The 26,689-nt window shown below is 41.7% G+C and overlaps 1 protein-coding gene across 1 annotated transcript in view; it reads left to right on the top strand.

The window, feature by feature from the left end:
• HIC2 (HIC ZBTB transcriptional repressor 2) overlaps positions 1–26,022 on the top strand; it is a 52,613-nt gene extending 26,591 nt beyond the window's left edge. The window contains exon 2 of the mRNA XM_069756715.1: positions 20,015–26,022. Within this exon, the coding sequence (XP_069612816.1) occupies positions 20,043–21,671 (1,629 nt within the window). The 5' untranslated portion in view covers positions 20,015–20,042 and the 3' untranslated portion in view covers positions 21,672–26,022. The remainder of the gene's footprint in view (positions 1–20,014) is intronic.
• The last annotated feature ends 667 nt before the right edge of the window (positions 26,023–26,689 follow it).

Genomic DNA, 26,689 nt, shown 5'->3' on the forward strand with positions numbered 1-26,689 from the left:
ACAGGGTGGCGCTCACAGCGACGGGCAATCAGTAACCATAGAGGTCTCAAGGACCTCTATGGCTACAATGGAGACGCATCGCCGACCCCCGGACATGTGACGGGGGTCGGCGATGACGTCATTTCCGGCCGCCCGGCCGGAAGCGGTAGTTAAATGCCGCTGTCTGCGTTTGACAGCGGCATTTAACTAGTTAATAGGTGCGGGCAGATCGCGATTCTGCCCGCGCCTATTACGGGCACATGTCAGCTGTTCAAAACAGCTGACATGTCCCGGCTTTGGTGCGGGCTCACCGCGGAGCCCTGCATCAAAGCAGGGGAGCCGGCATCGGACGGTATAGTACGTCCGATGCCGGTAAGGGGTTAAATCTGCCATACAGTTCCAAAGATATGGGCCTCTTTATTTTGTGATATTTATGGCCTTTTGTCAAGGGGCTTTGGCTCAAAGGGTACTAATGCAGAGCAACAGAAAAACACATTCCCAGAAAATTCTGTGGGCCATACCTCCTTATAAAGGCACATATTTCTAAAACCGTATGGCGGATTTAAATAAATTAATAATTGGATTACTCAGGGGGAAACTGGAAAGGAATAAGACAAAATTGGCCACTTTTGATTTGGTGACCGATTCTCGTTAAACAGCTGATGCAACTTGTAGACCTTTGTGGCTCAGTGTATGGAGCCAAATGTGGGAGGGGAAAACTGCCCTAAACTAAAGCTGCAATCCTGTAATTGTACAGCACTGAACTGGAATATGTACCACTCCCTAAATGGCAGAGTGGGTTAAAGTCTTTAAGCAGTTGTTTCTGTTCCATATGTGTTAAGCCCCCGTCACACAAAGCGAGGTCGCTAACGAGATCGCTGCTGAGTCACAAGTTTTGTGATGCAACAGCGACCTCAGTAGCGATCTCGCTATGTTTGACACGTAGCAGCGACCAGGCCCCTGCTGTGAGATCGCTGGTCGTGTCGGAATGGCCTGGACCTTTTTTTGATCGTTGAGGTCCCGCTGGGTAGCACACATCGCTGTGTTTGACACCTTACCAACGACCTCGTTGACGACTCAGACACCGACACATAGGCGTGCATTTGCGTTGCCTTTTCCGCACCCCTCCGCTCCGATTGGTGGTCGCTACTGCGTTCTGATTGGCGGTCATGCCTTCAACAGAAGGCCCTCCCTCCCTCCAGAGCAATGATAGATAATTAGTAGGTGTCCTATAAATTAAGGAAAAATGAAAACGCATTTGAGACCCCAAACGATACCTACCTACCGTGCACAAAGTATAGGTGTCTGAAGAACCGTTGAAGAATAGATAAATTGAAGAGGAGTCACAGGCAGCCAATCAGAACGCAGTAGCGACCACCAATCGGAACTGAATGGGCACGGAAAAGGCAACGCAAATGCACGCCTGTGTGACTACAACATCACACAGGACGTCCCTCATCGAGGTCTGAATCGTCAAAATAGCTGCCATGTGACAGGGTCACAACGACCAACGACATCGTTGTACAGGTCGCTACAGGTCCCCGCATCGCTGCTGCGTCGTTGGGAAGATCTCACTGTTTGACATCTCACCAGCGACCACATAGCGACGCAGCAACGATCCCTGCCAGGTCGTATCGTTGTCGGGATCGCTTTAGCGTCGCTTAGTGTGACGAGGCCTTTAGGCTATGTTCACATGTTTTGTTTTTTCTGTAGACAAAACCTCCTCTCTTGGCAGTAAAGAATCTGCTTACAAGACGCAAAATGCTGCGTTTTTTAGGATTCCAAAGTTCAGCTTTGCTTTCACCAAAGAAACATGAGCAATGCAAGGTGTCAGGTCTCCAATGCAACACATATGTAAAACCATAAAACCATTTTTTGAAAAAAATGCAATTTGATCAAATGATTTAATGGAAAAAGATTATTATGTTTGTTTTTTTTTGTTTTTTTTTTAAAGTGACTATTCTGTTCATACGAGTTCATGAAAAAATCATAGTTACAAATGTAACAGCAGGGACAGTTGAGTTGGTTGGGAATAGTTTACCTAAGACACTGCCAGTGCATGGAGTTTGTAGGACACTGTACTTTCACACATTGGTCGGCCTTTGAATTGGTCAGGTATTCAATTTCACACCTTAGTCAGCCAATGCTTACTTTATACATATCACTAATTTAATTAAACTGTATTAATCCTAACTGCAATTATCAGGTGATGAGACCAACACATTATGGTTTAAACTTTGGAAAATCACAAAAATAAATGGGTTTCACACAGTGATGTGCTTGCTTTTTTTTCACTAAAAACGGAGCAAAAATTGATAGCAATTGTTTTTTGCTGCGTTGTTGCTTTTTTTTTTTTTTTCTCTCTCATTGCTTTTTATGTGTGAAAAAACCCTGGAAAAAATGCTGAAAGTGACGTCCTGCAGTTTTAAAAATGCAGTTTTCCAATTCAGTCAGTTAAAAAACACGTGTGTGTATGAGATTTCTGAGATCTCATAGCTTTTGCTGATACTGTAAAACGCAGATTTTAACTTGTATTAAAAAAAAGTTGCAAAAAATGTGAAAAATAATCTGTGGTTTTATTAATAGGCATTTTTGCTCTCTACATTTTTGGTTCACGTGTCAATTTTTGCAGAGGTTCAAAGGGAGTGAACCTTTCTCATTGAGGAGAGTGCCAAGCTGATATATGGAGACTTGTAGGCCATGCAAAGTCCCTCTGGGAAATGTATATGCAAATGGCCTCTGCAGAAGGAAGGGGATTTTAACTGTAGCGCCACTTATTGGATGAAGCAATCTTAGCAGTCAAAATTGATCCTAAAGATACTTGTCATATATCTTAAGATAAGAAGTAGAAAATGTCTGTCCAAAAAAAAAAAATCTGTCCGCAAAAGAAAATAACATGTGAGAAGGCATATTCAATGTAATGGCTCTGTGATTTATCTGTAAGAATAGCAGATGTCACACGTACCAAAAAAACCTGAAAGAGCCCCAAGTCGTCTTGCTGATCACGGCTGCTGTTCTGCATTTTGTTGGCACAATACGCATACTCTTTTGTGTAGCTGTCTCCCTCCCTCCTCTTGTGGGCAGGTATAATCCTGCATTTCAAGAAAGAAATTGTCTCCTTCTAGCAACAAATGTTTGTTCTCATAAAACTCATGTGTCAGATTTCCAGTGCCCCCTCCTTGCCAGGGATACATGCACCTGAGCGCCTCCTGCCCGTTCATGCTTAGATGTTTTGGCACACAGTTCACTTGCTGCGGACTCTTAATAGCCTGTTTGCACAGAGCAATTATGCTCTGATCCGAATAATTACAAGTGGCCATAACTTGTTATTGGTTAGCATAAACGATCAAAAAATGAGCAATGAATATCATTTACAAAAGTGCCATGCATACACATAACTGGCTTGTGGAAATTATAATTCTGCACATTGTATCATCTTTTATGTATAAAAATGTTGTTTTGTGTAATCCCCTTTCTGGCACCAGGATGTTGGAGTATATTAAGTTCTGTATGTCGCTAGGTTGTGCCTCCATATATCGGACTTGTACTTCCATCTGCTTCCTTGCCGACACCTATGATTGGATTGATATGCGGGGAATTAGTAGCTCATCTCCACATGAACTTATAATTTGCCACAGAAATGAGACCTGAATTCCAGGACCCAAAGTTTCCTAGTGGAACACTGCACAAAGCATTACACCGTCTCTCCTGCCTTCCCTTGTTACCATGAATACATCCTGATGTCTTCTCTTCCCAAGTAAAGGCTCATTCACACATCTAATTTTCACATATGAATGCTACCCATGGTTTTCACAGATGGCACTCGTACCTGGGACAGTCTATGGGACTGTGCACATGTCTCTGACATTTTCTGCTGACCAATTGGAGGAAAAAAATTGGCAAGTCAGATTATGATCCTAGAATCTGATCAAAATTGGCAATGCAAGTCTATGGGTCCATGAAAAGATCAGACTGCACTGATTACATCAGAGCACGGTCTCGAGTTTCACAAATTATCTGTAAGAAAGTGGAGAAACTTTTTTTTTTTTTTTTTCTTCGCGTATGAGGAAAACTGACTCAGGTCACACTCTGATCAAAGTCTGATCAGAATAATCGATCCGTTTTTCTTGTGCGCGCAAAATACAGACATCTGAGTGAGCCCGAAGTGATACACATGCATGAGAAGAAAATGGGATTTCTGAGGCCAGTTCACACCTTTATCCATTTCTCGTGGTCCAGTGCTGATGTGCCTATGCCTATTGTACCTTTTTCCAGCTGGGGACAGGGTTTGACCCTTTGACCATTCTGCAGTTACATAATGCATTGCTGCTAGCTGCACATGGGTCTATCATAGCACTCATTAACTTTTTCACTAATTTGTACAATTGTAGTGGTACTGTGATTTGACCGCAGGAGACTCACAGCTTGTCTTTTTTTAGTAATCCTTTGGGTAGGTGCTAACAATACACAGAACATCCAACAGGGTGATGTTTTGGGAATTCTGATGCAGTTGTCTAACTATTTGGCCTTTATCAGGGTCTCTCAGATCTTTACACTTAAGGTACCTTCACACTGAACGATATCGCTAGCGATCCGTGACGTTGCAGCGTCCTGGCTAGCGATATCGTTCAGTTTGACAGGCAGCAGCGATCAGGATCCTGCTGTGCTGTCGTTGGTCGGAGCTAGAAGGCCAGAACTTTCTTTCGTCGCTGGATCTCCCGTAGACATCGCTGAATCGGCGCGTGTGACGCCGATTCAGCGATGTCTTCGCTGGTAACCAGGGTAAACATCGGGTTACTAAGTGCAGGGCCGCGCTTAGTAACCCGATGTTTACCCTGGTTACCAGCGTAAAAGTAAAAAAAACAAACAGTTCATACTTACCTTCCCCTGTCTGTCCTCGGCGCTGTGCTTCTCTGCACTGGCTGTGAGCGCTGGCCAGCCGGAAAGCACAGCGGTGACGTCACCACTCTGCTTTCCGGTCGCTGTGCTCAGTCAGTGCAGGAAAGCACAGCGCCGGGGGACAGACAGCGGAAGGTAAGTATGTAGTGTTTGTTTTTTTACTTTTACGATGGTAACCAGGGTAAACATCGGGTTACTAAGCGCGGCCCTGCGCTTAGTAACCCGATGTTTACCCTGGTTACCGGCATCGTTGGTCGCTGGAGGGCTGTCTGTGTGACAGCTCTCCAGCGACCAAACAGCGACGCTGCAGCGATCCGGATCGTTGTCTGGATCGCTGCAGCGTCGCTCAGTGTGAAGGTACCTTTACCCTTTTTTTCATACTTCCAACAGACGCTATTGTTATGTGCTAATCAGTTAGGCTATGTGCACACTTTGCAGATTCCACTGCGGATTTTTCCGCAGCGGAATTGCAAAATCCGCAGTGAAAACCCATCGCGGTTTTTACTGCGGATTTATTGCGGTTTTTACTGCGTTTTCTTCTGCGGATTTTCAACTGCAGTTTTCTATTGGAGCAGCTGAAAATCCGCAGAAAAGAAGTGACATGCTGCGGAATGTAATCCGCAGCGTTTCCGCGCGGATTTTTCTGCAGCATGTGCACAGCGTTTTTTGTTTCCCATAGGTTTACATTGAAATGTAAACTCATGGGAAACTGCTGCGGATCCGCAGCGGTCAAATCCGCTGCGGATCCGCAGCAAAATCCGCAAAGTGTGAATATAGCCTAAAGGTACCTTCATACTGATCAACTTTCCAACGATCACGACCAGCGATACGACCTGGCCGTGATCGTTGGAAAGTCCTTGTGTGGTCGCTGGAGAGCTGTCACACAGACAGCTCTCCAGCGGCCAACGATGCCGAAGTCCCCGGGTAACCAGGGTAAACATCGGGCTACTAAGTGCAGGGCCGCGCTTAGTAACCCGATGTTTACCCTGGTTACCATTGTAAATGTAAAAAAAAAAAACACTACATACTTACATTCCGATGTCTGTCACGTCCTCCGCCGTTAGCTTCCCGCACTGACTGTGAGCGCCGGCCGTAAAGCACAGCGGTGATGTCACCGCTGTGCTTTACGGCCAGCGCTCACAGTCAGTGCGGGAAGCTGACGGCGAGGGACGTGACAGACACCGGAATGTGAGTATGTAGTGTTTTTTTTTTTTACATTTACAATGGTAACCAGAGTAAATATCGGGTTACTAAGCGCGGCCCTGCGCTTAGTAACCCGATATTTACCCTGGTTACCAGTGAACTCATCGCTGGATCAGCGTCGCACACGCCGATCCAGCGATGACAGCGGGTGATCCAGCGACGAAATAAAGTTCTGGCCTTCTAGCTGCGACCAGCGATGTCCCAGCAGGATCCTGATCGCTGCTGCGTGTCAAACACAACGAGATCGCTATCCAGGACGCTGCAACGTCACGTATCGCTGTCGTTCTCGTTCAAAAGTTGCTGAGTGTGACGGTACCTTAACTTTTAGGCTATGTACACATGTCCGGAATTGCCGCGGAAATTTGCATGGCAATTCCAGAACTCCCTGCCGTGGGAAAAACGCATGCATTTTCCCGCTAAACACTAGCATTTTACAAGCGTAATTAGCTTGCAGAATGCTAGTGTTGATTGACAGGTTGGTCACACTTGTCAAACATAGTGTTTGAGAAGTGTGACCAACTTCTTACTATTGATGCTGCCTATGCAGCATCAATAGTAAAACAATCTAATGTTAAAAATAATAAAAAAAAAAAATCATGATATTCTCACCTTCCGGCAGCCCCCGCAGGCTTCCAGCTCCTCGCGATGCTCTTGTTCTCAGTAATGCCTCGCGGCAATGCCCCCAGATGACGTCGCGGTCTCACGAGACCGCTACGTTATCACAGGTCTTTGCCGCGAGGCATTATCGGGAACGGGAGCATCGAGAGGAGAAGGAAGGCTGCGAGGGATGCCGGAAGGTAAGAATATCGCGATTATTTTAAAATTCATTATTTTTTTTTTTATTTTTTTTTTTACAGGTATATGGTTCCCAGGGCCTGGAAGAGAGTCTCCTCTCCTCCACCCCGGGTACCATCCGCACATGATCTGCTTACTTTGCGCATGGTGTTCATAGGCACATGCGGAAAGTAAGTGGGTCAACGCATTCCTATGTGTGCGGAATCCCCGCGATTCCGCACAAAGAATGAACATGCTGCATTTTTTTTCTGCCACGGAAAAAATGCAACATGTGCACAAAAATTGCGGATTGCATTCTAATAGGATGCTTAATGTAAGCGTTTTTTCAGGATTTTTCGCTATTAAAAACGTGAACGTGTGCACATAGCCTTAATGTTATCATTGATGTGGGTGTCTTTGTGTGTGTGTGTGTATAAGATCGCTGGAGATGGACTTGTAACCTTGATATTGTTCAACCGTTATGGTTCTCAGCAGGGCTGTGGAGTCGGGGTTGGTGTTCATTTTGGTGAAGACTGTTTCGGTATAAAATGCACAGACTCCTAAAATATATGATAAATTGGGCCTCTTTCACACTTCCGTCGTTTGGCCAACGTCGCAATGCGTCGTTTTGGAGAAAAAACACATCCTGCAAAGTTGCCCGCAGGGTGCGTTTTTTCTTCATAGACTTGCATTTGCGACGTATGGCCACACGTCACATCCGTCGTGCAACGGATGCGTTGTAATTTGCGGACCGTCGTGACGAAAAAACATTCAATGTAACGTTTTTTCGTCCGTCGGAACCGCCATTTCGGAACTCCACCCCCTACTCCCCGAAACTCATAATGGGCAGCGGATGCGTCTAAAAAAAACTGAATCCGCTGCCCACGTTGTGCACTATTTGCACAACGTCCGTCGGTACGTCGGGCCAACGGAAATGTGAAAGAGGCCTTACCGACTACGCAGCCCTAGTTCTCAAGTCCTCAAAACAGTTATCTCCTCCTCTTTTTGCTCTCCATGCTTAGTGTGGCTCACGCAGACACAATGCAAAGATTGAGTTGACTTCTTACCTTTTTTTATCTGGATTCGGGGGTGATTTGTCACATTGTCCACACCTGTTACTTGCCACAAGTGAGCTTCTTAATATCATGTATTTAAAACAGAGCTGTTTGCCACCTTTTTGGAATGGTGCCATCAATTTTGTCTGGACCAATTTTATTTATTTATTTATTTAAATGATGTCCGATTTTTTTTTTTTTTATTTTTATTTATTTTTTTTTTTTATGTTCATGCAAAGGAAATTAAACGTGTCTAAGGAAACATGTAGCTACAATAATTTTCTGGGAGAAAGACTTCATTTTCTAGAACAATTACAACAGTGCCAACACTCTCGGCCATGACTATGTATTAGTACATTATTGTTTACCAGTAATGAATATTATTATTTATTATTATAGCATGGTGCTTTACATGTGAGAAGGGGTATACCTTATAAAAACGAGTAGAGTAATCTTGAAATGAAGTCATGACTGGTTACAGGAGAAGAGAGGACCCTGCCCACCAGTACACAGTCTACAAGGGATGGGTAAGATATAGTAGGTGAGGGTAGAGCTGGTTGTGCAGCGGTTTGGTGGTTACTGCAGGTTGTAGGCTTGTCGGAAGAGGTTAATCTTCAGGTTCCTTTTGAAGGTTTCGATGGTAGGTGAGAGTCTGATATGTTGGGGTAGAGAGAGTTCCAGAGTAGGGGGGATGCGCAGGAATAGCAGAGTTCTTTCTTAACATCGGTTTCTGATGTGCACATACTGATCACAGGTTTACTTTCCAGTATGACTCTTTGGGCCCTTTATTTTCAGTGTTTATAACCCTCAAGAAGCAATTCTTCCATGACTGACTAAAGAGATTTTCTATCTGTCACAGATTGGGAGAGGCCACAAAGGCCCACGGAATCTATATTTGGGAGCCATTGTGTATTCCTAGTATGGTTGTAGTCATAGTTAGACAAAATTCCACTGTGGAAGTACTGTGAAAAACACTACATGTGACCATACCTTTGCAGAAAGATATAGTGAACATCTCAGATTTTGCTCGAAATCTGTGTATGTGTGTATTGCTGCAGATTTCACCTGGGTGTTTCTCAGTGCCTCTTATTTGAAAATCTGCAGTGTGCCAGACTTTCTCAATAATTGTACTCCCCAAAAGAGGAAAATTTGCTTCTGCCTCATTAGAATTTTAGTCTATTCAGCAAGGTTGGCGGCTGCTGGTTGCCTTTTTTTTTTAAACTATTAAGGGCCATCAAAAGGTAAAATAATGAAAAAAAAAAAAAAATAATGGTTGCCTTACCGTTCACCTCTCTGGCCCCTCGGCTCCTGTCATTCATTTGGTCCTCGTCGCATTTTCTGATCTTTTCCCACATGAGCGATGAAATACCCTGATGAGGCTTGAGACTCTCTTGCGCATGCAAAGTCAGAGCACACACCCTACCAATGCCCTTATGCACTCTTTTGCTGAACCCTCCTGGACCTAATCAGAAACTGAGGTCGAGACTCGGTATGACAAATCCCTGGGCCTAAGTAGAGGCCCCAGAATATAATAAGGGACATTCGATTCACAGAGAAGTTATTCTATGTGATGATATCCTGGTAAAAAAAAACGGTTTAACTTTTTGAGGGTGGCCTGGTATCAAGAAGGGCAGCAAAAAGGCCACGTCTCTCCAAGAAAAACATCAAGGCCAGACTGACACTCTGCAGAAAATACAGGGATTGGACTGCAGAAAACTGGGGCAAAGTTTTTCTTTTCTTTAATGAAGACCCCTTCACATTGTTTTGGACATCTGGAAGAATGATTGTCCATAGAAGAAACTCATGTCATGTGTGTGGTTTCTTTTCATTCAGTGTAGTGGGCTCACTAATTGCCTAAGACACTGCCATGAATAAAGATTGCTATCTAAACGTCTTCCAAGAGCAACTTCTCCCGATAATCCAAGATCAATTTGGTGATGAACAATGCTTTTTCCTGCATGATGGAGACCATTTCTCAAGTCAAAAATGATAACTAAGTAGCATATATAGAAATTTTAGGACCAAGGGAAATCCCCAGATCTCAATTACATTGAGGACTTGGTAGCTCAGTGATTGACATTGTGCTTGGTCAGTGCTTGGGTCCTGAGTTAAATTTCCACCAAGGTCAAAATTCATAAGGAGTTTGTAATATTCTCCCTGTGTTTTGCTTGGGTTTCCTTTTGGTTTCATCTCAGTCCGGAGATCTAATGATAGTGAATTTAGATTGTGAACTCCAATACGGAGAGTGATAATGGCTTTAAAATGCTATGCAATGTTACGGTGCTAAGTAAACATAATAAATAACATGTGGTCGATCCTCGGAAAGCAAGTTGACAAAACTCAAAGGCTAAGTTCACACACGTGTAAGAAAAAAGAAAAAAAAAAAAAAATCTGCCGATTGGAGTGTGGGGTGGTGAGTGTCAGTTCACACATTCATAGTCTAGACTTGAATAAGTGTATCTCATCCAAAATATGCAAGAGACTATTGCAGCATTTACTATTTTCATGTGGACATTTGATCCATGGTGGGGAAAAAAAAGGTCGTCTGAGCAGTCCTATTGAAAAACATTGCTCCAAGTGCTGTCTGTATGATATGCATTTTTTCCATGGACAGCACTTGGCTTGAAAAAATAACCAAATTTTGTTTAACCTCTTTACGACCTACGACGCATAGTTACATAATAGGTCACCTCCCCTTCTTTGATGCGGGCTTCGGCGCTGGGCCCACATCTTTTCTGGCACATGACAGTTGATTTGATCAGCTATTATGTGCTCCTAACAGCCTCGGGTCGAATCGCGATCCACCCGTGGCTGTTAGCATGTTAAATGCCACTGTCCATCTCCAGCCGCATTTAACCTTCACATGCTGGGAGCACGTCAAAAATCCCGCCCTGTCAATGATCACTTGGCACCAATAGATTGGCATGACAACTGGGACACCTCGGTACTTGTCATTGCAGATCTGCTATGAATGTTGCCCCGTGGCCCGCATTTATAGCAGATGCTGTTGTACGAGGGATAAGCAAATTGCAGCTTCAAATTTCCTAAGGAGGCTATTGAAGCAAGTGATTAAAAGAAATCTAAAAGACCAAATCAGCCCCTTTTTTGCCCCATTCAGGCTATGTGCATACGTCAGGATTTCTGGCAGAAATTTTCCTGACAAAAACCTGACATTTCTGCCAGAAATCCGCATGCGTTTTTTATGCGTTTTTTGCACGTTTTTTCTTGCGTTTTTTCAAAATGCATAGAATACCGGGAAAAACACGAAAAAAAAAACGCAAAGTTAATGAACATGCTGATGATTTTTTTTTTTTTACCGCAATGCGTTTTTTTTCGCGGAAAAAAACGCATCATGTGCACAAAAATTGCAGAATGCATTCTAAATGATAGGATGCATATGTCTGCAGTTTCTAATGCGGTTTTATCGCGAAAAAAACGCGAAAAAACCTGAATGTGTGCACATACCCTCAAAATAAGACAATAAATTTAAAAATGCACACCTTTAGTATCACTGCGCTGAAACGCCCGATCTATCAAAATATAAAAAGAATTAATCCGATCGGTAAACGGTGCAACAAGGAAAAAAAATCTCCAGGATTACGTTTTGGTTTTTTTGGTCGCCGCAACATCAGTAGCATACAATAATGCGCGATCAAAAGAGCTTACCTAACCCTAAATCATATAGATATAAATGTCAGCTTGGCATGCCAAAAAAATGTCCTCACCCGCCCCAGATCCCGAAAAATGGAGAAGCTACGGCTCTCTGAAAACGGCGCCATTTTTAATTCAAAAGTACAATTTGTCTCGTAAAAAAAACAAGCCCTCACATGGCCATATTGATGGAAAATGAGAAAAATTTCTGGCTCTGGGAAGAAAGGGAACAAAAAAGCATGAAACGGAAAATCACCCGATAATGTATGTAAAGTGCTGTGGAATTAATGGGGCTATATAAATGAGTAAAATAAATAAATAAAAATCAAAGTGGTGAAGGGGTTAAAATCGAAACACTGATGAGGCAAGAATGGGCTGCCATCAGTCAGGATTTGGCCCAGAAGCTGATATCCAGCTTCCAGGGCTAATTGCAGAAGTTTTGAAAAAAATAAAGGTCAATACTGTAAATGTGAATATTGACTCTTTGCATAAACGTGATGTATTTTTCTGAGGTTTTAAAAACTTAAGATTCTTATAATTGTACTTTAGTCACATGTTTCTGTGGTTACTAAAGATGTAAAAAAAAAAGACACCGAAGCGGCAAACCTTTTGAAGGAAAAAAAATAAAGCAAAATTTGGTTCAGTCTCAATTTTTGGCGAAGCCATTATTTCATAGAGCACCTAGTAGCCATCCTTTGTCCTTTTTAGCAGCTGTTTCTGATCTTTAGTGTAATGGAGACATTGATCATTATTATAGGACTCTCTAGACATGAATCTTTTCTGTAGTCTATTTTCAGGAATTATTAACTTTTAACCCCTTCACCCCAAAGCCTGTTTTCACCTAAGTGACAGGGCCAATTTTTACAATTCTGACCATTGTCACTTTATGAGGTTATAACTCTGAAACGCTTCAACGGATCCTGGTGATTCTGACACTGTTTTCTCGTGACATATTGTACTTCATGATAGTGGTAAAACTTCTTCGATATGACTTGCATTTATTTGTGAAAAAAACAAAAATTTGTCGGAAATTATGAAAATTTAGCAATTTTCAAACTCTTAGTTTTTATGCCCTTAAATTAGAGAGTTATATCACATAATATAGTTAATAAACAACATTTCCCACATGTCTGCTTTACATCAGCACAATTTTGGAAACATAATTTTTTTTTGTTAGGACGTTATAAGGGTTAAAAGTTGACCAGCGATTTCTCATTTTTGCAACAAAATTTGCAAAACCATTTTTTTACGGACCACCTCACACTTGAAGTGACTTTGAGGGGTCTATATGACAGAAAATGCCCAAAAGTGACACCATTCTAAAAACTGCACCCCTCAAGGTACTCAAAACCACATTCAAAAAGTTTATTAACCCTTCAGGTGCTTCACAGGAATTTTTTGAATGTTTAAAAAAATTGAACATTTAACTTTTTTTTCACAAAATTTTTACTTCAGGTCCAATTTGTTTCATTTTACCAAGGGTAACAGGAGAAATTGGACCACAAAAGTCGTTGTACAATTTGTCCTGAGTACGCCGATACCCCATATGTGGGGGTAAACCACTGTTTGGGCACATGGCAGAGCTCGGAAGGGAAGGAGCGCTATTTGACTTTTCAATGCAAGATTTGCTGGAATTGAGATCGGAGCCCATGTCACGATTGGAGAGCCCCTGATGTGCCTAAACAGTGGAAACCCCCACAGGTGACACCATTTTGGAAAGTAGACCCCCTAAGGAACTAATCTAGATGTGTGGTGAGCACTTTGAACCTCCAAGTGCTTCACAGAAGTTTATAATGTAGAGCCGTAAAAAATTTTTTTTTATTAATTTTCACAAAAAATGATCTTTTTGCCCCAAATTTTTTATTTTCCCAAGGGTAAAAGGATAAATTGGACCCTAAAAGTTGTTGTGCAATTTGTCCTGAGTACGTCGATACTTCATATATGGGGATAAACCACTGTTTAAGCGCATGGCAGAGCTCGGAAGGGAAGGAGCGCCATTTGACTTTTCAATGCAAAATTGGCTGGAATTGAGATCGGACGCCATGTCGCATTTGGAGAGCCCCTGACGTGCCTTAACAGTGGAAACCCCCCACAAGTGACCCCATTTTGGAAAGAAGACCCCCTAAGGAACTTATCTAGATGTGTGGTGAGCACTTTTAACCCCCAATTGTTTCACTAAAGTTTAGAATGTAGCACTGTGAAAATTAAAAAATCATTTTTTCTTTCCACAAAATGATGTTTTAGCCCGCAATTTTTTTTCCCCAAGGGTAACAGGAGAAATTGGACCACAAATGTTATTGTCCAATTTGTCCTGAGTACGCTGATACCCCACATGTGGGGGGGAACCACCGTTTGGGTGCATGGCAGAGCTCGGAAGGGAAGGAGCACCGTTTGAAATGCAGACTTAGATGGAATGGACTGCAGGTGTCATGTTGCATTTGCAGAGCCCCTGATGTACCTAAACAGTAGAAACCCCCCACAAGTGACCCCATATTGGAAACTAGACCCCCCAAGGAACTTATCTAGATGTGTTGTGAGAGCTTTGAACCAACAAGTGTTTCACTACAGTTTATAACGCAGAGCCGTGAAAATAAAAAATATTTTTTTTTCCACGAAAATGATATTTTATCCCCTATGTTTTTATTTTCCCAAGGGTAACAGGACAAATTGGACCCCAAAAGTTGTTGTCCAACTTGTCCTGAGAACGCTGATACCCCATATGTTGGGGGGAACCACTGTTTGGGCACACAGGAGAACTCGGAAGGGAAGGAGCCCTGTTTTACTTTTTCAAAGCAGAATTGGCTGGAATTGAGATCGGACGCCATGTCGCGTTTGGAGAGCCCCTGATGTGCCTAAACAGTGGAAACCCCCAATTATAACTGAAACCCTAACCCCAACCCTAACCCTAGCCCTAACCCTAGCCCTAGCCCTAACCCTAGCACTAATGGGAAAATGGAAATAAATACATTTTTTTACATTTTATTATTTTTCCCTAACTAAGGGGGTGATGAAGGGGGGTTTGATTTACTTTTATAGCGTTTTTTTGGCGGATTTTTATGATTGGCAGCTGTCACACACTAAAAGACACTTTTTATTGCAAAAAATAGTTTTTGCATCACCACATTTTGAGAGCTATAATTTATCCATATTTTGGCCCACAGAGTCATATGAGGTCTTGTTTTTTGCGGGACGAGTTGACGTTTTTATTGGTAACATTTTCGGGCAGATGACATTTTTTGATCGCTTTTTATTCCGATTTTTGGGAGGCGGAATGAACAAAAACCAGCTATTCATGAATTTCTTTTGGGGGAGGCGTTTATACCGTTCCACGTGTGGTAAAATGGATAAAGCAGTTTTATTCTTCGGGTCAGTACGATTACAGCGATACCTCATTTATGTAATTTTTTTTATGTTTTGGCGCTTTTACACAATAAAAACTATTTTATATAAAAAAATAATTGTTTTTGCATCGCATTATTCTGAGAGCTATAACTTTTTTATTTTTCTGCTGATGATGCTGTATGGCGGCTTTTTTTTTGCGGGACAAGATGACGTTTTCAGCGGTACCATGGTTATTTAGATCTGTCGTTTTGATCGCGTGTTATTCCACTTTTTGTTCGCCTGTATGATAATAAAGCGTTGTTTTTTGCCTTGTTTTTTTTTTTTTTTTTTGCGGTGTTCACTGAAGGGGTTAACTAGTGGGATAGTTTTATAGAGCGGGTCGTTACGGACGCGGCGATACCAAATATGTGTACATTTATTTATTTTTATTTTTTTTTACATAAATAAATGGATTTATTGGGAAATGTTTTTTTTTTTTTTTTTATTTGGGGATTTTTTTTTATTTTTTTTTTACACATTCTATTTTTTTTTTTTTTTACTTTCTAACATTGTCCCAGGGTGGGACATCTCTGTATTAGATCAGATCGTTGATCTGACACTGTGCATAGCACACTGTCAGATCAACGATCTGACAGGCAGCTTACCTGGCTTTCCAGCGCCTGCTCTCAGCAGGCGCCGGCTAGCCAGGTCACTTCATGACCCGGAAGGAGTCCGGCGGCCATCTTGGATCCGGGGACTCCTTCCGGGTCACCGGAGCAACGCGATCTCATTGCGTTGCTCCGGTGGGAGAGCGCAGGGAGCCCCCGTCCCTGCGCGATCCCCCTCTATGCCGCTGTCACTACTGACAGCGGCATCAGAGGGGTTAAATGCCCGCGATCGGCGATAGCGCCGATCGTGGGCATTGCTGCGGGGTGTCAGCTGTCATATACAGCTGACACCCGCACCCGATCACCGCGGCGCTCAGCGCGAGACCGCGGTGATCGGTGCGCCGTACTAGTACTGCTGCTGGCACTAATGCAGTGCCGGCAGCGCAGTACTAGTACGGCGCGTGTCGCGAAGGGGTTAAGCACTCGGTTTTGCTATGAATAAACAATGTTTGTACCTTTTTTATCTCCATCTTTGAGATGTCTTTAACACAGTGGTACAGTACCGCTGAGTCCCCCAGCCCCTCCTGTCTTGCTATAGGATCAGTCCTCAGTCTCCTGCTGAGCCTGGCAGCCTGTACTTTTGCATGCAGACACATTTTCCAGAATCTGTGTGGTCTCTTTTGTCCGGTCTCCTTGCAGTGCCCGCCTGTGCCAGCTGCATTATGGAGGGGGGGTGGTAGGGGAGAGGGTAAGAAAAGAAAGGGTAGTGGTGTGGGTTTTTTTCCTTTCTCATGTGGCACTAGGTATCAGAAAGTTTTGTTTTATTTTCATTCTTTTTCTTCATTTAGAGATAAGCACTCATAATATTCTCTCCTGCTAAAATCTGGAAGTGGGTAAGAAGTACTTGTCCTCCACATCATATAATCCACATGGGAGGCAGCTTGAATGGCAATATTGTAACAATTGACCATATGGCAGAGCCTGCTTATTGGCCTTTTATTAGCAGATAGATGCACAATGTGGCTTAAAAATGTTGTTCGTACTGCACTTAGAAGAGTTACTTGTGAGATGTGGGAACAATGAGCAGAAGTGCAGACTGTGTGAAGTGTTGTACACTAAAACAACAGAATATTCCAATATGCCTCATCACGCCATTCTTTTGACTTGGGCTCATCTTGTCGTCTCCGATGGGACCTGCTGCACTGTGTTCTGTAAAGAAATTGCCAAAATCTGTACAGAGCTGGATGAGTAGCTAGAGTTGTTTCCTGTAAGCCATGGGATTCCAGTGCGCATTTTTAAGAGGCTGTTTGTTTTGTGGACAATTATTCCCCATTTTTTCCTCTTTATTACTACTGTTCAGAAGCCGTACAGCACTGCATCTATACATTTGGGAAGACGACTATCTGATAAATAGTCTCTTTGAGTAAAGGTACCTTCACACTCAACGATATCGCTAGCGATCCATGACGTTGCAGCGTCCTGGCTAGAGTTGAGTTTGACACGCAGCAGCGATCAGGATCTTGCTGTGCCATCGGTGTTGGTCGGTGCAGAAAGTCCAGAACTTTATTTCATCGCTGGACTCCCTGCAGACATCGCTGAATCGGCGTGTGTGACTCAGCGATGTCTTCACTGGTAACCAGGGTAAACATCGGGTTACTAAGCGCAGGGCCGCGCCTAGTAACCCGATGTTTACCCTGGTTACCAGCGTAAACGTTAAAAAAAAAAAAAAAAAAAAAACTCTACATACTTACCTTCCGCTGTCTGTCCTCCGGCGCTGTGCTTCTCTGCACTGTGAGCGCCGGCCAGCCGGAAAGCAGAGCACAGCGGTGACGTCACCGCTGTGCTTTGCGGCTGGCGCTCACAGTCAGTGCAGAGAAGCAGAGCGCTGGAGGACAGACAGCGGAAGGTAAGTATGTAGTGTTTTTTTTTTTTTTTTTTTATAAACGTTTACGCTGGTAACCAGGGTAAACATCGGGTTACTAAGCGCGGCCCTGCGCTTAGTAACCCGATGTTTACCCTGGTTACCAGGGGACCGGCATCGTTGGTCGCTGGAGAGCTGTCTGTCACAGCTCTCCAGCGACCAAACATCGACGCTGCAGCGTCGCTAAATGTGACGGTACCTTAAGGGAAACTAAAGGTACCTTCACACTGAACAATTTAACAACGATACCGCTAGCGATCCGTGACGTTGCAGCATCCCGGATAGCGATATCGTTGTGTTTGACACGCAGCAGCGATCTGGATCCTGCTGTGACATCGTTGGTCGGAGCAGAAAGGCCAGAACTTTATTTCGTCGCTGGATCTCCCGCAGACATTGCTGAATCGGCGTGTGTGACGCCCATTCAGCGATGTCTTCACTGGTAACCAGGGTAAACATCGGGTTACTAAGCGCAGGGCCGCGCTTAGTAACCCGATATTTACCCTGGTTACCAGTGTAAATGTAAAAAAAAACCAAACACTACATACTTACATTCCGGTGTCTGTCGCGTCCCTCGGCGTTCTGCTTCCCTGCACTGTCAGCGCCGGCTGGCCATAAAGCAGAGCACAGCGGTGACGTCACCTCTCTGCTTTACGGCCGGCGCTTACAGTGCAGGGAAACAGAACGCCGGGGGACAGACACCGGAATGTAAGTATGTAGTGTTTTTTTTTTTTTTTTTTACATTTACACTGGTAACCAGGGTAAACATCGGGTTACTAAGCGCGGCCCTGCGCTTTGTAACCCAATGTTTACCCTGGTTACCGGGGACCTTGGCATCGTTGGTCGCTAGAGAGCTGTCTGTGTGACAGCTCTCCAGCGTCCACACAAGCGACGCTGCAGCGATTGGCATCGTTGTCTAGAGCGCTGCAGCGTCGCTAAATGTGACGGTACCTTAAAAAAATGTAGTGCCAGTTCTACAAAGCTTTTACGCTAGTGTTTTTTTTTTTTTTTTTTTTTCTTTTTTAGTGTATCCTTTTTGTATTGCTCATAGTGTGTAGTTTGTGTGCAGTTTTCCTTGGCTTTATTTTGATATATTGCATTTATTGCCTTCCAGTGACAGTTAAAACATCTGACTTAATTTACAATGACTACTTAGCAGGCAGCACATTTTTGCCATAAATTCACATAGTTGGTTCAAACTCTTTTCATGCCTGAACTAGAAGAACAGCAGAAAAACTGGTTATTTCTGTCCCTTGTCTGTCTTTCTGCCTTTTGCTTGGGTTTTGTTTGTCTTTACTTTCCTTTTCGTCCTTTTATCATTTATTCTCCAGTCTCTTACACAAATAAGTTTTTCATCTTCTATTCCTTTGCTTCTATTGGACTATGATCCATATTGTGTGCCACTTTCCTGGGCTTCCTATGTTTCCTGTTTCTTTCTCCTCTCTCCTCCTCACTTTTTTGTTTTTCTCTGGCAGGGCCCCGCAGGCGAGCCTTTGCATATGGTTTAAATTGACTGCGAACCTTGTCAGCTGAACTTTGCTTGACTCGTAGTTTTTGCACCACCGTGAGCACCGTTCGTGCATTCCTGGCTTGTGTGTCCTGCCTCTTCCTCTTCATTTTGCAATACAAAGAGCACGGTTTCTTTTACTTGGGTTTACACATTGCTCTTAATGCAGAACACATTGTAGCGTACGATCCAGTGTGCCTTTTTCAAAACACAATGCGTGCAAAGAGGAAGCTCATGGCACAATTGTCATTCTGTTCTTACATCTGACTGAATCCTGTCGCATATCTAGTAATGAGCCAATGATCCAAAAGTCAAAAAAAGTCATCTGTGATTTAAGAGACACCTAGCATTATATCACTTTAGTTACCTGGATAAGGAAAATGGTCATGTCCTTTGTGCATTAAGTGGACAGTATTGTTACTCTATGCTATGGTTATATGTACGATATCCTGAGGGTTTTTATATATGTATGTATGTATGTATGTATGTATGTATGTATGTATGTGTGTATATATATATATATATATATATATATATATATATATATATATATATATATATATATATATATATATATATATATATATATATATATATGTATGTATATGTATGTATTTTACAATGGAAGCAATGGCAACAGTATTTAACTAGTGTTTTTTTTTTCTCCGTATCAAAGTGTATATCAACTATAGTCTCATTTCAAAATGATTATATGCTAGCTATATTATACATTTACAAGTAATTCCACTTTGCGATATGCAACATTTTGCCTTCTGGTCAATTTGTGGTAGCTAATTATCATTGCATTCATAATGAATAAATTTGGGTTTCCTGTAATATCATTTGGTTCCAAATTTTACCAACGCATTTAAAAAAAAAAAAAATTGTTTTGATCAGCTCACTTTTAAAGACGCTTCTTAATGTAATGCTTAAGTTTATTAAAATAGAAAGTGCTCATAGCCTAAAACTAATCTTTTATATAGATGCTACAAGATATAATATAACATGTATGAAGAAAGTGTTCTTATTTTTAACTTTCTAGATTGTATATTTTTCAGCCATGTTTTTCCTAATCTATTTATTCTTTTATTTTGAACAGGCAAAGCTTACTGAATGAAGAAGGGGAAATGGATCTGCCAAACCATGCCAAACAACTGCTGCTTCAGCTGAATCAGCAACGAGCCAAAGGTTTCTTATGTGACGTCATTATTGTAGTGGAAAATGCTTTGTTCCGAGCTCACAAGAACATTCTTGCTGCCAGCAGCATGTACTTTAAATCTCTTGTCCTTCATGACAACTTGATCAATCTGGATACAGATATGGTTAACCCAGCTGTTTTCCGACAGATTTTGGACTTTATTTACACCGGTAAACTTTTGACATCCGACCAGCCTGGAGAGCAGAATTTCAGTGCTCTCCTCACCGCAGCAAGCTACCTCCAACTCCATGACTTGGCAACTCTCTGCAGGAAGAAACTTAAGCGTGCTGGAAAATCATTTGTCGGAAAGCTTGGAGTGCCGAGTATAGGCCGTATAGGAAGAAATCACAGGCTTTCTGCTCCCCCACTTGCTCATATGCGATTCTCTGGGTCGTTGGACATTAACAAGGTTTCCAACTCAAATGAGATGTCCCAAACAGTCCAAGAAGATGATATGTTTGTTAGCAACTCTAAACAGGAAAATAGCCACCCTTTAAGTCTAGGTACAGGGAGCAACAGCAGCCTCAATAACAGCATTAATGGGAGTGACCATGAGCTAGGCCTAGACCTTTCAAAGAAAAGCCCGTCCCTACCTGCACAAGAAGAGAATGTACAACCAGACGGTCATGTAGGCTCACCACAATCTGCCTCAGCTTCTATAGCCAACTGTGCCTCATACGATGAATCCGCCCCCCAAAAAAGAGAGAATGAACCAATGGAATTGGAAGAAAACCACTCTGAATCTGGGCCAAAGAATAGCCTTTGCCACCTAACACGTAAAATGGAGTGGGACAGGAAAGAGAGAGATAATTCTCCAGAAGCAGGAGAGACTATGCCCAATGGAGTTATTGTTGGGCCTATGTCAAAGGAGAGAATGTCAAGTGGAGGTTATGCCTCTGAGCAGAATTTCCATTGTACAGACGAGGTGGAAAATGGTAAAGACATCAGTGAGGAAAGTGGGCATAGTGAGAATGAAATTGACCATCCCAGTGCCAACTATGTTTACCGACAAGATGGATTTGAGAGTGTGCCATTTGGCGATAACTTGTATGTGTGTATTCCCTGCGGAAAGGGGTTTCCTAATTCTGAGGAATTAAATGCTCACGTGGAAATGCATACTGAAGAGGAGCTATATATCAAAGAAGAGGATTCCTACTGTAAAGAGGAAGCAGAGGACCTGTCGTCCACTCCCAACACAACATTTCCAAATGAATCACGGCCATTTAAATGCTCAGTGTGTGAGAGGAGCTACAAGGATCCAGCTACCCTCCGACAACATGAGAAAACGCACTGGCTGACCCGTCCCTTCCCCTGCAACATCTGTGGCAAGATGTTCACACAAAGAGGAACCATGACCCGCCATATGAGGAGCCATTTGGGCCTCAAACCTTTTGCTTGTGAAGAGTGTGGAATGCGCTTTACAAGGCAATATCGACTGACCGAGCATATGCGTGTCCACTCAGGGGAAAAGCCCTATGAATGTCAGCTCTGTGGGGGAAAATTCACCCAGCAGCGCAATCTGATCAGTCACCTGCGTATGCATACCTCCCCCTCATAAACCAAAGACTCTCTTGATACCCTAAGAATGTGCTTCACCTCTGCACACAAACTAACCAATTTACCTTCCTGATGACTTGCTGCTTTAAGGGTACCTGTTTTCCAGTTAGGTTGTATCATCACAGACCGGGATGTAATGCCTCATCCGAGCTTTAAGATGTAAAGAGTAATGACAATATTTCAAAGTTTTGGTACATTGGAAGCAAGTTATGTGCTGCCTCCACTTCTCTCCCTTGCATCCTCAGGACATACACAAAGACTTCAGTGACCTTGCTAAAAGAAAATAGAATCAAATCAAGGCTGTCAATTGCTAGCATAAAGCTAGCAGAATTTCCATGCTCTGTTTTGCAAGGTGACAACTTTGGTAACACAGTCAAGCCTACACTTGGGTTTGAAGGTGTGTTTTGGGTAGGAGGCATTTGCTGGAGGCATGTTTTTTAGCACTCTGAATTGTCCACACCTTTCTACACCATGGCCCTGCTTACATCTGTCCAGCCGATGTGCTGGCTTCCTAATCGTATCCATGAATGAAAACCAAGGAAACCTCACAACTCCCTCTCCTGGTTACCACTGTGGGCATCTGGATGATAGGTTCATGCCAAGTAGCTCCTATTAAACACCATTTTAGAGATTTCATAAAGGCAGGCTGGCACTTTCTGGGGCACTTGGTATCTTTTGGCTGTGAATTCTTTGCATGTTCCTTAGTATTTTTCTTCTTTCTGAATGCCCTTTTCACCACAGACTGGAAACTAACATTTTGCCCATCAGTTGCACCTACGTAAGCCAGTGGGAGGGAGTTCCTCTGTTTACCACCACCCCCTTCTTGTCCATAAAAAGGTACTCGTCTCAGAGCAGTGGTGGGCTTTGGGAGACTCGTTCGATTTCCATTTGAATCTGTGAATTTTTGAACTGGAAGTTTAGGGATATTATTTGGGGTGGTGGGTTAGTATTCTTGTTTTTTCACTACTTACTTTTTACATAATTGGGCTTCTCTATGTATTGTAAGCTCAGAAACCGAAGCATCCTAACTCATTCTGTCCTTCACAGGGCTCCTAGTGCTTTGTTACAGTGCATAATGTCCTGCTTACATGACTGTGTTGGCTGGTTGTAAGTTATGTATATCTTTACCACACATGCTGCCTCCAAAAATATAATGGGGTAAGAAAGTCTCTTTTTATAGACAGATTAGCACTATAGGCCAGTCTGGCAGAAGAGTGTTCTTACCCTATTGCTGTTCTTGGTGACTTGTCACCTCTTAGGTACGTGTGTGTGTGTGTGTGTGTGTGTGTGTGGAGACATGTAAGATGAAGGATGCTATGGACTGGTCACTTTGCTACCTCTTGAACTCCTGATGTGAGATGCTTTTACAAAGAAGCTTTTGCATAGTTTTTTTTTTTTTCATGTAAGTAAATGTATAAAGTTAGGACATTTAAATTAAATGGGAAGCATTAAACATTAGCCTGTCAGGAATTTCCTACAACATTCATTGTATTTGAAGATAATTTCTGATCCAAAAACCCAAAGAAAACCATTATGAATGAAGCCAACACCTTAACAAAACCCTTTCTTCAACTCAAAAAAAGCTTCTCCTTTCCACACTAGCAGATGATTAGAGGTATCCTTAGTGCAATGACTTTCAATTTGGTGCAGTTAACAATTACAGGACATCTTCTCCAGTGATTTAGATTGGGAGAGAGGCGCAAAATAAGGCGTCATAAGCTTTTTTTTTTTTTTTTTTTTTGGTGGTGGGGTGGGAATATGTACTGTAATTGAGTAAATGCCATTTGAAATAGAGCTGTGGAGGTGGATCTTGCTCACTTCTGACACTCTGCTTTGAAATGTCCTAAATTAGGGTCACGCACAAGTACTTTGTCTACATCATAAGGAAAAGCTACTTTATTCTGAAAGTCCTTTATGGTACGTCATTAAAACATGCACTGCAGCGGGTTCTGGTGCAGGATGTACAACGTTTAGCAACCTGTCTTCTTCAGAATTAGTCATTTTCAGATTATTTTTTATTTTAAGTTTTTGCAGGCGAAAAAAAAAAATTATACTTTAATTGACCAAAGTGTTAAGTAATCTCAATCGATGTTGATGCAAGTGAAATTTGATATTAGCACCTAACAGTATAGAATTACCCAAAACCATCACTTGATCCTTCTCTCCATGGCAGTGACAGTCTAAAAAGTTTACATTATTGAAGACCAAAAATATTAAACTAATGAAAGGTACTAGCCATAATATTTTTCTTTCTGCTAGTATTTGAAATACAGTCCTGTGGGTTAAAACAAATGTCATGAAATTTGACAATAGGCAAAAAAAAACATGCCAAAAAGGTATAGCGTTCTTTAGATCTAATTCCAACATGGATTTAGGCATTGTTATCCCTGATTTGTCTTGCAGTAAAGTGTTCTGTATCTTCAGTAGCTTGCTTGCTTTGTGTTAGCAATTGTCAAAATTGGCTGGATGGGATCTATCAGATATGTATCACTTTCACATCATTATCCGACTTTGATTTCAAGTGTTAAGAGTACCTGTACCAGAGCTAAAGACATTAAAGCTTGCTTCATCTATGTAGCTATAATATTCTATTAATGATTATAATTAAATGCTATAAATGTTTCTAGCCATTGAGATCTAATGTGCTAGATCACAACCATTTCCAAAGCTGCATTTAAGTTGATTTCTTCTTGGACTCGTACAATAGTATAGCAAATCCAATAAAATTTTTGGCCCAACAGCCTAAGATTATACCGATCATTTAGTTTTTGCAGACGATCGGTGGGAGTCTGTGTCCCGAAACCCCCACTAAAACGCTTATCAACAAAAAGTCTGAAAAGTAAAAAATTATAAGAACCTGTACACAGACCGGAACACCACTTTGTGCATGCTTCAGCCAGTAAGCTGCACAGTTCATAGTGTTGTTTGAATGATCATTGGGGGTCTCGGGACTTGGACCCCCACCCTCGTCTGCATTGGTAGAGGAAATGTATATGTAAAATAAATGATAGGGATACTTTAAAGCAGTCCTTAACCATTTTGTACAGTACATTTTCAGAAAGACCTCTGTGCCATATACACAGTTTTATTGTATGGGAGAGTGGCTCTGATATTGGTTAAGAAGCAATAAGTTATGAGCACAAAAATGTTATCCCCAGTGATTGCTATTCTAAGTCGTTGGTACGCAGGAAGAAAGGTGAACTAGTCATACACGGTATTTTACACACATTCTCCTGCAGAGTAAGTGAACAGCGGACAGACCAGGACTGATCTTTCAAAAACACTTGCAATACATTTCTAGCCATATGGGAAGGAGGCTTACCGTATATTTTATAATTTATTTTTTTCATCTTATTTTTTATTTTTTTTGCATGTGAGTCCCTAGCTTATGAATTATTATTGTATTATCTAATTTTAGGGGCATTAATGTGTGAAATCTGTCTAGATTTTCCAAATAATTCAGCCAAAAACTTAACAAAGATCTCTTAATCCTAATGATCACTTCTTTATCTCTCACTGGATGTGTCACATCCTCTGACATGATGATGTGGCAACTAATATAATTTGCTGTAATAAGGCTGTACAAGGCAGTCTTTTAAGGCTTTAGAAGAAAAACTATAAAAAAAATTGCCATTTGATGTTTTGTTCTTTTCTTTTTAATACCAAAAATTTGGCCCCTTCCATAATTTACACTACTATTTTGGTGATAATAGCCAATTTGTTAATTGCGCAACCCTTTAAAGTAAATGACATGATAATTCTAGCTTCTTCACCCCTGTGTTAATGGAAATCTCGACTCTTAGAATTTTTTGCTTTTGGCAAGCATTTTTAGGTATATATATTTTTTTCCTCAGCACTTAATATCGACACAAAGTCTGTGTATAGTTGAGCGTTGTACAAACGTTTTCTTTTCCTTTTAGCTAGTGTTCTAGAGAATCAATTTAAAGGAAAAGACATTTCCAAACTGTGACAGCATTAATAACAATATTTCTCAAACTTCAGGGACTGGCTACCTCCAGGCAACAAACTTTCAGCCACATTTCTATGACATAGTATTGTATCAAACATTTTTTCTGTATTTTATGATAAAAGCAAAACACTAGTTTCATATGAAAGCAAATTTTAAGAGTTTTGGGACCTGGGTGGAGGGGTGGGAGGGATTGGGTGTTACATTCTGCATATGGAATTGTGCTGTACATGGTAACCAGAATGCAGGATTTTCACAATATAAATAGCAGGCAGTGGGGGAAAATGCTTAAGTTCATGAATTATTATAACATTTTTTTTCGGAGTTACAGGAATCGATTTTTAAGAAGTGTAAACCGTAAACAAGGATGTATTATAAAACCATTAAAAAAAAAAAAGAAAAGAGAAAAAAGCTTGTACCCAAATCCGTAAACTATTTTTTAAACCAAAGCACATTTTGAAGAAACCAACTGGGCTCTGAAAATTGAGAAAAAGGAAAAAAAAAAAAAAGCAAAAAAAAAGCAAATGGACTATTTATATTTAACTCATTGTTTACATAAGTCTTTACAGTTTCAGACCTCAACTACAGACCAGTCAAAATTAATTCCACATTTTCCATGGGTTGACACTAAGCTCAATTTTTTTCCTGTCTGGAATCCTAAAGTATTAGCTGATTTGGTAAGTAATCAGTCACAAGTGAGCAGTTTACATCTTGTTGTGCTTCTGCTTGGTTTTACCATGTGTGAATTAGTCGATCAGTGGCCATTTAAAACATTGGTATACAATGCACTGACTGAAAAGATTTTTCTGGATGACCAAATATATTTTGGAAAGCCCCCAAAAAACACTTCTCCTCAACTGTCCTTTGTAGTGCAACTGATATGAAGTCTTGTCAAAACCGTTAATGCTAATTAACAAGTTGCCAATGCATAGGTTGTATGTACCATTGCAACCGAATACTACTTTCTTAAATTCCAATCTTAAGCGTATTAAGACTTGAGATGTGTGTACATTTTGAACATTCTTCAAAAATCTTTGTTAAAATTTGTATTT

This window comes from Ranitomeya imitator, chromosome 1 (assembly GCF_032444005.1).
Source record: "Ranitomeya imitator isolate aRanImi1 chromosome 1, aRanImi1.pri, whole genome shotgun sequence".
Taxonomy (NCBI): domain Eukaryota; kingdom Metazoa; phylum Chordata; class Amphibia; order Anura; family Dendrobatidae; genus Ranitomeya; species Ranitomeya imitator.